Here is an 11384-nt window from a genome sequence, read left to right on the forward strand (position 1 = left end):
CATGATATTTCTCAGTTATATTTCTCCTGTTTTCCCTCACAGATGTTTCACTATTTCTTTCACTTGAGTTAAACACGATTCTATTTGCGTTTAACTCCATTTCCCGACACGCACTTGTGCTTGAGCGCAAGCGCAGATGGGTTTATTATATACAGGCAGCCGGAAGCTATACTGTGAAATAAACGGAACGGGATAGTACTTGGTAAAGTTTCTCGCCTTTTGTGTTTTGCCTGATTAAACATAATGCAGCGGTTAGCAAATATAGTTTACCATCTGTAGCTAACTGTGTATCAGATGTTGGTTTTTGTTTGGACGGATCTTCGGTTTTTATCGCTACTGATAGGCTGGCTAACCAGCTAGCTTAGCAGGATGGCAGCTAGCTGAACTGTCGTTAGCATATGGGGCCCTACGTTCACAGGAGGGCAGCTCTCTGTGACAGTTTGATTGTAAATTCATCGAAGATACAGAAACGAACCTTGCCATTTAAACAAATGAGCAGATAATAAGTAGCCAGCTGTTCTAACGTCATTTTTAAGGAACCCAGCAGAAAATGGTGATTTAATTTGCCCAAAGCGAAGGAAGATTAAAAGAGAGTCAGGCTTGAATAATCTGTTTGCAACCAGAGTTAATTTAGGATACTTTAAAGGAACATGTGGCTGCTTATTTTCTTGAAAAACGTGAATTCATTGCACCCTAAATAAATTTCTGTTATGTATTGTTGTCCATCATCTAGGAGATGTTAAACATAGTTTTCATACCTGTATATTTTTCATCAGTTGTCTGTCTTCAAACGATCATTTTGTCAGACCAGGTTAGTTGTAGACTAGCTTCCAGAGTAGGTTTGCCAGCTTCAGCTTGGTCTTTACTATTGAACTATGTGTAGCTTTTATTTGTTTCAGTCTTAGTCTTTTATATATGTAATATGATGGGTATTTGTAAGTAGCTCTGATAAGACCAACACAACACTGATGAATCATCTAAACATCACAGTCTTTAAAAAAAAAAACCCAAACACTTGCGCTGAAGCCTCCTCATGTTTCTTCAGAATTGACTAAATTAGGGGGGGAAAAATAACCTTGACATTTCCTGTGTGCACTTATTTTCTTTTATCTCCTTTTATAGATACTCATGACTGGTTTAAGATTAAGGTTTCATTTCTTATTTTATATCCCAGTTACCTAACATGTTTCTTTTTCACATCTAGTTTTAGTTAACTATAATAATCATGATGTTCAGCCTACAAAACCTTAGAATCAATAGGTGCAGTCACGTAATTTAACTCACTTCCTTAAACACGTGGAAGTACTCAGCACTTCCTTTTTCTGTTTACCGTCCACAGTGCGGACAGCCATTGGGCTGTGTCAGGTAGCTGTCTGCATACAGCCCATCACATGATTTACAGTAATGTGAGATGATGAGCTTCAGATAAGTCACTGTGTCTCTGACTGGTGAGGTGATCGTTTGGTTTTTTCCTACTCCAGCTGTCTGGATTGACATGTTGGATGCGGGATTGTTTGAATGACAGAAGCCCCATCTGGTGGGTGGACATTACTGGTGCAGTTGCATTTTTTTAGGGATTATCATCGTACTGTTTAGAAACAAAGGAAGACAACACAGGAAAGAGTTCCAGCTTGTTTTACTGTTCTGCTACCTTAACATCTAAAGATCGGTTACAGATCGTGATTATTTTACATACATTCTCTCATCTGTCTGCAAAGTCTTATGTTAAACATGTTTAACTTTAAGCGGTAAATTGTGTTATAACTATGTTGTTCGCTTTAACAACTTGATCTTTGTTTTTGGTGGTAGACATACTTCTCTGACAATGATTGGATTCTGTTTTGAGTTTATCTGCCTTGCTGTGAAAGCATATTTCTATCGTTGCAGTGTGCTCTAACATAGAAAATTAAGCTCTGTTATACCGAACAGGTTTTAAAAGACAGCATACGGTATCCACAGGATATATCTAAGTCACTGGTCCTGAGATTAAACTACAACATTAACAAATGAGCTAAGTGCTCTAGTCTGATTATATGGCTGAAAAGGTGCACAATTACTGATGTTTTTGTAGAAAAGATTTTTGAACAATGAGTTGAAACACTGGTTTGAGTCAGAATTTTGTACTTCTGCCCACTGCAGGTGTGATGGAGGGGTGACGTGTGAATCAGAGGAGTGATTAGGCCAAAGCAGCCATGACCGAGTGCTTCCTGCCCCCCAGTAGCAGCCCCGCAGAGCAGCGCAGGGCCGAGCACCCCGGGGGCGTGGCCCGCACCCCGAGCTCTGAGGAAATCAGCCCCACCAAATTCCCCGGGCTGTACCGCACCGGGGAACCATCGCCGCCTCACGATGGACATCACCACGAGCCTCCCGACGCCTACGTCTCCGACGATGACAAAGAGCACAGCAAGAAGAAGAACAAGTTCAAGAAGAAGGAGAAAAGGAGTAAGATGCTTTTTTTGGGAAACATGGATTGAGGGAGGGAAGGACAGTATAGCACAAGTGAACTATTTGAGATTGCAGGCTTATTTTTGACTCTGAAAATAGCACTTTGAAAAAGTTTTTTAGCACCAGGTGATCTAAATATGTATACCTGTGTAGAAAAAAAAACAGTTTTCTTGGATGTGGAAATATGATAATCTGGTTCTTCTAAAACCTTTTACTTTTCCAGGCATTACCTGAAAAAACGTGCACATGAGAACCCAAATGTTAGATCTAACATCTAAACTTTAGCTCCCTAACACAAAGTGTGACTGAAGTCCAGTCTTGGGAAAAAAGAACTTAATTGTTTGCTGACTTCAAAGAGAGTGAGTGTGTACACTGAGGACATTCTAATCTAAACTCCAGTAGTGAGAACTTCCCTCTTATCGTCTCCTGCTGTGTGCTATGTGGGAAAAGGCGACTTCAGACAGTATCGAGTTCTGATTAGACATAAACTCTGATGTTGTCCAGAGTTTACATAAAAGGCCTCGTGTTTCCACGTAACGGTAGCCAAGCAGGGTGGCCAGAGTTTACTGAGTATATCCAACTCTGCAGTATAGATTGTGTTATCACCACTATCGCTGTGTTTGCTTGTGCTTGAGTTATCATGCAATAAACTGTAGTAGCACCTTAATTCTAATTGCATTGTAGTATTATGGCAACCAACAGAGTACACTGTACAGTTGAAAGAAAAAGGTGCTTTTATAGTGGGTGCTAAACTGTGACACCCATCTCTCAAAATACTTCACAATACCTTTTTTTCACTTACTTTGTGTTTATACACCACTTTCCCTTTAATGATTAGTTCTTATTATCGCCTGCTCTATTCCGCAGTGTTTTTCTTTTTTTGTTCTGTCTCCTCCTCACCTGCAAATGGTAATGGCAGATGGCCCCACCCCTCCCTGAGCCTGGTTCTGCTGCAGGTTTCTTCCTGTTAAAAGGGAGTTTTTTCTTCCCACTTTTGCCAAGTTCTTGCTTAAAGGAGGTTGTTTGAGTTATCTATATTATTGTGGGGTTTCTGCCTTACATTATAAAGTGCCTTGAGATGATTGGCAACATATAAATAAAGTTGAATTGAGACCAAGAGGTTAAAACAGTGAGATAAACAGAAAATACTGACAACAGTAGAACACAACAGGACACACATTTATAATCAGACTTGGGCTGGTTTATGAAATAAGGACGATTTTATAGCTTTGCAACCATTTCCAAACAACCAGGAAATGAAGTCTGGTAATAAAAAGCTGTCAGATGTTGTTCTCACAGGCGCAGCAGGACAGGTTTTACATAATAGAAATCACTACAAACCCTATAATCTAGTTTAATTGAGCCAAAGATTAGATTACATTTTCAAAAACATTCCAACATTTTTTTTAATATATGTTTTAGAGGGCGGCACATGGCTGTGTTATTCATCAACAAGGAGAAAAATGTAGAATATTTCAAACCTTGTATTTTAACAACTGGGAGCTACCGAGGGAGCTAAAGGTCACATCAGTACTAATGAGGCGAGCTACTCCCACGTTTCCATCCTGATGGCTGCAGTGGTGTGAAATGTTCCTCTGCTGGGGATGTTTTTCACCGTCGTCCACTTTGTGTCATGATTTTTCCATGCCTGGATTTAGCTCCTACACCAGGATATGGTGGGAGAGAGGAAGAGATGGACAGATTCAGCACACACCCACTGAACCCAGTGAAGGTGTGTCTCAGGCAGCGGTGTGATACACAGAGCCCATTCTTGGGGAAACCCAGCGTAGATAAAATTAGGAGGTTGAAAGTGACAAGGGGCCCCTCGCTATCACTTTAAAAAAAGCTTAGAGTGAGCTGTTCTGGAGAGGAGCGTTGTAAGGTGCAGTGGGAGCTATGCTAAATCAGTGGCTGACCTCTTTTCCTAGTCCTCATTCTCCCCCTCCTCTGCTATCTTCTCTCTCTCACCCGTTTCTCTTCCTCTTTCTGTTTCGCTGCTATCATAGTTCGGTTATAGGACGGAGATTAGAAAACAGAGGTGCTACTCCCTTCAGATCTAACCTGATTTCTGCCTCTTCTACTCTTTATTTACTTTCACAGCGGAAGGATACGCCGCCTTCCAGGAGGACAGCTCGGCAGACGAAGCAGAGAGCCCGTCCAAAATGAAGCGCTCCAAGGGAATCCACGTGTTCAAGAAGCCGAGCTTCTCCAAGAAGAAAGAAAAGGATTTTAAGGTGAAAGAGAAGGGTCCCAAAGAGGACAAAGCCAAGGATAAGAAGTCAAAGGACCTGACAGCTGCAGATGTGGTGAAACAGTGGAAGGAGAAGAAGAAGAAGAAGAAACCAGCCACAGAGGCAGAACCGGTCCCAGTGGAGACCCCCACCTTCAGGCCCATCTTTGGAGCCCCGCTGGCTGAAGCTATCAAGAGGACAGCTCTGTATGATGGCATCCAGCTACCAGCCATCTTTAGAGAGTGTGTGGACTACATTGAAAATTATGGGATGAAGTGTGAGGGCATCTACCGGGTTTCAGGTATCAAACATTTTGATTCTACCTTCTTCCTTTTTTTTTTTTTAAACAACGTCTCTGATTACTCACATTGGCTCTTTTTTTTCTTTCAGGTATGAAGTCCAAAGTAGATGAACTGAAAGCTGCGTATGACCGAGAGGAGTGCCCATGCCTGGAGGAGTATGACCCTCACACGGTCGCCAGCCTGCTGAAGCAGTACCTCCGCGAGCTGCCCGAAAACATACTCGGTCGAGACTTGGCCCAGTGGTTCGAGGATGCTTGCGGTCGGCAGGTCGAGGCCGAAAAGGTGACGGAGTTTCAGAGGCTGCTGACCGAAGTGCCGCTGGAGAGCCGACTGCTTCTGTCCTGGCTCGTCACACACATGGACCACGTCATTGCCAGGGAGGCAGAGACGAAGATGAATATTCAGAATATCTCCATCGTCCTTAACCCCACCATACAGGTCAGTGGGAAGGAGATCAATCAGTGAAAATGCAAATGCACCGTTACATGGGAAAGGGAAGAAATATGCAAGAAGATCATGAGCTGGGGCAGAGAACATCAATTTTCCAGCAACAGGCAAACTAAACATCAAATAATGTGGCGCTTTGGCTCAGGCTCAGATATAGCTAAAAAAAAAAAAAAACAACCCTCCCCCTAGCAACAAACCAGTGAAATTTTATTGGATCAAAGAGTCAGTTCATCTCTGAAACCCTGGCCCAGTTTAGTGAAGCTAATTTATTCCCATAGGGGACATCTCTGTAGGTGCTCCACTTATTCTGAACCAGCAGCAGCAGCCGCCACAACTCTGTTAAATAAATACTTCTCCCACTTAATGAGCACAGTCCAGGGCCAGTTTAATCAGGCTAAATAAACATGCAGGAATTTGTATTGTGGAGGAACTGGTGCAGATACAATTCAGCTTTGTGCTCGTTTCCCTCTGGTGATCCGTGTGCCTCCTTTCCAGATTGGGAATCGTGTCCTTTACATGTTCTTCACCCACGTGAAGGAGCTGTTTGGGGATGTAGTCTTGAAGCCAGTGGTGCGGCCACTCCGCTGGTCCAACATGGCGACGATGCCGGCTCTGCCCGAGACCCAGGAGAGCATCAAAGAGGAGATCAGACGGCAGGTGGGTTCGGTCCTGTGGCAACTAATGACTGCCTATTTTAGTGTTTGAACAAATGAGTTTAAAAAAAAAAAGTTTCTTCTTTTGCTTCATATCTTAATATCTGCTGCAAAAGGAAATTATTTTTTTTAATATAAGCAGATGATGATTTTCCCTTAAAGCAGGTTTTAAAATGTTACAACATAGTAATGCAGCTTTAAGGCCTTTTCTATTTATATTAAAGTGTCTTGTCAGCAGTACACATCTTTATCTTGGGTTTGTTTCTCAGTGTGCCAGAACTCACCTGTATATAAAAGAAAATGCCAGAAAACACGTCAGCTTCAGATGGTTTAGTCTGTCGATTTGAACCCCAGTCTCTCGGCTGAAGCTGTTTCTTTAACATTAAAAAATGTTCCTTCGTGGCCTGGATTTCCAAAACAATAAAACATCCCAGAGGAGGCTCACACATCTCAATCCCTCCTAGATCACCTAACTTAGAATATACTGAAAAGTTATTGTAGATTTTTTTGTCCTATGATGCTCAAATCATGTTAATTATCCATGGCAACTAACTTTATTTGTCATTTATAAGTGGTTATGCGTGAATCTCAGACTGCCCTTTTTAAAAAGATTATATGGTTTATTTTGCTACTTAATACTTGGACTTTTTTATTCTCATATTGACTACGTTTTTAAATGTGCTTGGCTCCTCTACTTGTCTTGAGCGGATTGTTGTCATCAAGTAAATTTCAGCCAATATTTATGAAGGTATTTGTGTGTAGGAGTTCCTCCTGAACTGCCTGCACCGGGACCTGCAGGCAGGGGTGAAGGACTTGTCCAAAGAGGAGCGGCTCTGGGAGGTTCAGAGAATCCTGACCGCTCTGAAACGCAAACTGAGGGAGGCCAAACGTCAGGTAATCTGTCTATGTCAGTATTTATGTTTCTCTGGATACAATAGCTGTTCGTATACCCAGTAATACCAGTGAGGGTTTGAATTTCCACCTCTTCTGAGATGTATAGAAATTATAACCTTCATTAAGGTAGGAAACAGCAGTAAGATTGTTTCTTTAGTCTGTATTAAATTGAGCTGGGAGTCCTTAATAAACTATAATGTGGCCCTACACAGTAACAACAAAAAGGCAAATGCAGATGAATCGACCAAGATTAAAGCATTGTCTTGTTATTTCAACTAGAACTACTTTCTAACTGTGCTGTATGTGTCTGCTCTCCGTGGGGCTTTAGGAGTGCGAGAGTAAAATAGCCCAGGAGATAGCAAGCCTGTCAAAGGAAGACGTTTCTAAGGAGGAGATGACTGAGAATGAAGAGGAAGTCATCAACCTCCTTTTAGCACAGGTGAGTAATTCATAAAAACACATCGATCAACAGCTTGCCAAGAAAACCTTTAAATGTCTTCTCGTTCTCTCGATAATCAGGAGAATGAGATCCTGACGGAGCAGGAGGAGCTGATCTCTCTTGAGCAGGTGCTGCGTAGACAGATTGCTACTGAGAAGGAGGAAATCGAGAGGCTGCGGGCAGAGATTGCAGACATACAGAGGTAAAAGAGGACAGTGATTAAATATGAGGTGTGAACAAAGAGTTCCAGTGTTGGAAGTGTAAAATTTATAATCTATACCTGATGTAAAAGTGGTCAATGTCCCAGTCAGGTACATTTTCTTGCGGATCTTTAGATCATTTTCAGTGTGACTGCTGATTTCAGATCCCTCAGTGGATGTCTTGTTGTGTCCTTTGATTTGTGCGTGAAGGACCATATTGGGCTGTTTTCAGGACAACACTCTGGTACCATTGCATTGTGTGAACCCCTGTGAATGTCTCCTCATTAGCAGCAATACCCCTGATGACATTTGAGCCCGTTTGAGAGAAAAACATGATGTTTTCCCTCTGGTTTTATGGTCGAGCAGAAATGGTGCATTCGCTGTCCACTCAAGTCCAGGGATTGTCCGTCTGCCTGGAGTGAGCTCTGTTGCCAGATAGAGGCATTATACAAGTATGTGGCCCAACAGGTGTATGGGCTACTTGGGTCTATGGGCCACTCTTGCTTGTGCTGTTGTTGGTCCATCAGCCAGTCACAGAGGAGAGCAAAGTGATAACACACAAAGAGCTGAAGTGAAACAGAGTGTTAAAAGCAATGAAAAGTGTCCACTGCAGCCACTGCCTGTGCTTTTAATACTCTGTATTTTGATCTTTGAAGTTTTTTTCCCATTCCCAGTGAACTCCAGTATCCCTCCCTGCTCTATTCCAGCTCACCTGTGAACCAGTCAACATTCGGCAGCCACTTTAAGTCTTGCTTTAAGTTGCTTTAAGACCGTGTATTTGGTCGGACAAGTTTATGGGACCATGAAGTAAAACACGACATTAGATCCTAGCAGTAAGCCAGCATTGTGTTCCTCCGCAGTCGGCAGCAGGGTCGCAGCGAGACAGAGGAGTATTCATCAGACAGCGAAAGTGAGAGCGAGGATGAGGAAGAGCTGCAGATGATACTGGAAGATCTGCAGAAGCAAAACGAGGAACTAGAGGTGAGAAAGCATCCAGCCTCCACTACCTGTTGCGGTGGTCCTGCGGTGTTTGACAAAATTGTGGTTATTCGTATTCCAGAAGCTCAGCATGCTTTTGTTTCTGGTAATAGTGAAAGTATTGGCTGGAGTTTTACAGGATCTAACTCTGAATGTGTACTTTGTTGCCCTGAAGAACAAAAACACTCACCTGAACCAGGCCATCCATGAGGAGCAGGAGGCCATCTTGGAGCTCCGCGTTCAGCTTCGCCTCCTGCAGAGCCACAAGCTACAGCAGGAGTTGACCGCCCAGCCGCCAGCCGAGCAGGCTCCACCCACACAGCCGAGCCCGGAGGCCCGCAGCGATGAGCAAACCAAGCGCTCCGTTGCTGCCGTGGCTCCTACCGCCGATGCAGCTGCTGCCACCACCAACGGAAAGGCAGCTAAGGATCCATCAAAGCCTTCACCAAACAAAGACAAGAGAGACACCAACATGTGAGACCTCTGTGATGCTTTTGATGGTCGTCTGTGCTGGTGTTCGTCTCTACCGTGGGCCAGTTGTCCTGCAGCGTTGCTCGCTATCCTGCTGGAGATTTCACATTGCAGAGCTCATTAGTGACCGTGTCCACCAAGTGGCAGACAAGGAAAAACCTTTTATATCATCTTTGGTGTCCTAACCTTCTTTTTCACATCCTCATGCAAAAAAACCACCCTGAAAAAAACAAACAAATGCTAGGTTTAGCTGGTGTAGCGGACAACTGACTACCACTGTAAGAGACTAGCAGGGACCATGTTTTCAAATATGCCGTGCCAAGCCTGTATGAAGGAGGAAGGAAGGGGCAGGAAGGGGAAATGAAGGCAATGAGAGTAAGAGAGGGTAGATTGTAGATTATTTCTCACTGGTGAGCAAGTCAGGAAGCGATCACTAGACCACAAATGTCATCAGTCCCTGTCGCTCAGATTCATCCCTTACCTTGATGCAAATTTGACTTTTTCTTTTGGATAGAGACCACTGTGCCATAACTTGAGGATGCCCCAGAGAACCACTGATAACAAAAGCTTTTTGAATGATGAAGAATTTATGATTGGTCTATCTATATATTATATATTTAAGTAGTATTCTGAAGTACACAGATGACTATTCAAGAAGTACATTAATTTTAAGTTGCAGCTTTTTAGTAATATATAAATATACAAATAAATATATTGTAGAGTCTCTGGTTCGTTTTCTTTTTTTGAACGGCAGATTCATACAGAGAAGTGTTGCACCTCGCAACTAACCGGTGGATGAAAACACGAACAGCCAAATAACAAATGTGTGTTCATCGCTGCAAAACGCAGACAAACAGCTGGAGGCCACACTTTGCTCCGTAGTGCAGTCGTCTTCTCAGTTACCTTTGCCTGCGCTGCACTAACGAGGAAGAGCGGGAGATCATATTTGTCCAGTTTAATAAGGATGTAACAAGTCTGTGCTGATGATTTATTTTTTGCTTCCTATATGGGTGGAGACACTTTGTTTTGTACTCTTCATGTGTGGAGGTTTTCTTCAATCCTTTCATTTCACAGCTGATCCGTGTCTGCTGCAACCTAATGTCATTGTTCGATAATATTTAAGGCAGAGATGTGTCCTGATTTACTTTTTCTGTATATTATTGTAAAATTGCAAACATACTGTATTTTCAGCTCTTCGTGTTTTGTCTTCTTGTTGTTGTTTTCTTTTCTTTTTTTACCATTAATAACCTGTATGGAGTTACGCGAGTGCGACTGCCCTGCTTTGGTCACAGGCAAATCCATGCAATCTCATCTGGACTCCCGATTCCATGAAACTAGAACAGGCTCAGAAGCTTCTCGTGAGGTTATTTTCATATTGTTCTGAGCTTTTGTAGCTGATTGTTACAGACAGTAATGCTGTGAAGAATAAAGTGTCAGTCTAAAATAATTATCTCACTGTCTCTTTTCCTCAAGTTTACCTTTTCACTCGACTATGTCTGGCTGGACATGTATTCCATATTTAGTACTTCTCATTTTCCATTACACAGTATCTGCCTAAATACAAACCTGAGCATCTCTGAGAGAATAGAAAGCTGGACTTTGACTCTGAAAACAAATTACTCAAGAGATAGTGGAGCCACCCAGCTTTTTTTCTTTTTTTCTTTTTTTGGTCAGGGCTTTAACTGGTTTCCGATTTGGAAACTAGGCTTGTCAAGTAGGACTAAAAAAACTAAGAGAACAACGGATGTTAGGAACTGTCTTTTCAAAATTAAAGCTTGACTTGAATTCACATAACATAATGACCATTTTCTCTTGGAAGGAAGCAATGGTTGTAATTTAAAAGAGTAGATTTACATAGTCTACTGCATTCCAGGAAATGTTGGCTCTATAGATATACAATTAATATTAACCATAGAGCTATACATACCTTCACTGGGCATTTTATTAGGTACAACTTGTTATTACAAGGTTGTAACATTTTTGTTCCTTTAGATTTGGCTTAATTCTTATGTCTTCATGGCACAGATTGAACAAGGTGCTGGAAAAATTTAACCATAAAGATAATGACAGCATCACACAATTACTGTTGAGTGGTTGGCTGAGTCTCCTGTTCCACCACATCTGAAAGGTGCTCTATGAAATAGAGATCTGGTGACTTTTGAGATATTTGGAGACATCTGAGCACAGTGAACAAAAAAAGAGATTAAAAAAAGGGATGTCTATAAGGATATGAACATGTCAGCAACAATACTCAGTTAGGTTGTGGTTACAAAGATGCTCTCTTCACCCAGCGTGTGCCAAGAAAAGATTCCCCTCATTATTAC

At 42.2% G+C, this 11384-nt stretch overlaps 1 protein-coding gene across 1 annotated transcript; it reads left to right on the plus strand.

Annotated features, from left to right (window-relative positions):
* Positions 1-139: 139 nt before the first annotated feature.
* On the plus strand, positions 140-10490 carry ralbp1 (ralA binding protein 1). Its single transcript, XM_085377867.1, has 10 exons — positions 140-202; positions 2140-2442; positions 4546-4977; positions 5067-5416; positions 5921-6082; positions 6841-6972; positions 7301-7411; positions 7492-7613; positions 8472-8592; positions 8765-10490. The coding sequence occupies exons 2-10, from the start codon at positions 2193-2195 to the stop codon at positions 9065-9067; spliced, it is 1983 nt and encodes a 660-aa protein (XP_085233993.1). The 5' UTR covers positions 140-202; positions 2140-2192; the 3' UTR covers positions 9068-10490.
* Positions 10491-11384: the final 894 nt, after the last annotated feature.

Source organism: Diplotaxodon limnothrissa, linkage group LG18 (genome assembly GCF_057381915.1).
Source record: "Diplotaxodon limnothrissa isolate DT_005_m linkage group LG18, D_limnothrissa_male_GT1.1, whole genome shotgun sequence".
NCBI classification, from domain to species: domain Eukaryota; kingdom Metazoa; phylum Chordata; class Actinopteri; order Cichliformes; family Cichlidae; genus Diplotaxodon; species Diplotaxodon limnothrissa.

What these genes read in the sequence shown, in the direction of transcription:
- ralbp1 (XM_085377867.1), top strand. Translation starts at nt 2,193, where the DNA reads ATGACCGAGTGCTTCCTGCCCCCCAGTAGCAGCCCCGCAGAGCAGCGC. An exon ending in TCCTTAACCCCACCATACAG is followed by an intron (nt 5,417 to 5,920) that starts GTCAGTGGGAAG and finishes CCTCCTTTCCAG; the next exon opens with ATTGGGAATCGTGTCCTTTA. An exon ending in TCAACCTCCTTTTAGCACAG is followed by an intron (nt 7,412 to 7,491) that starts GTGAGTAATTCA and finishes CTCGATAATCAG; the next exon opens with GAGAATGAGATCCTGACGGA.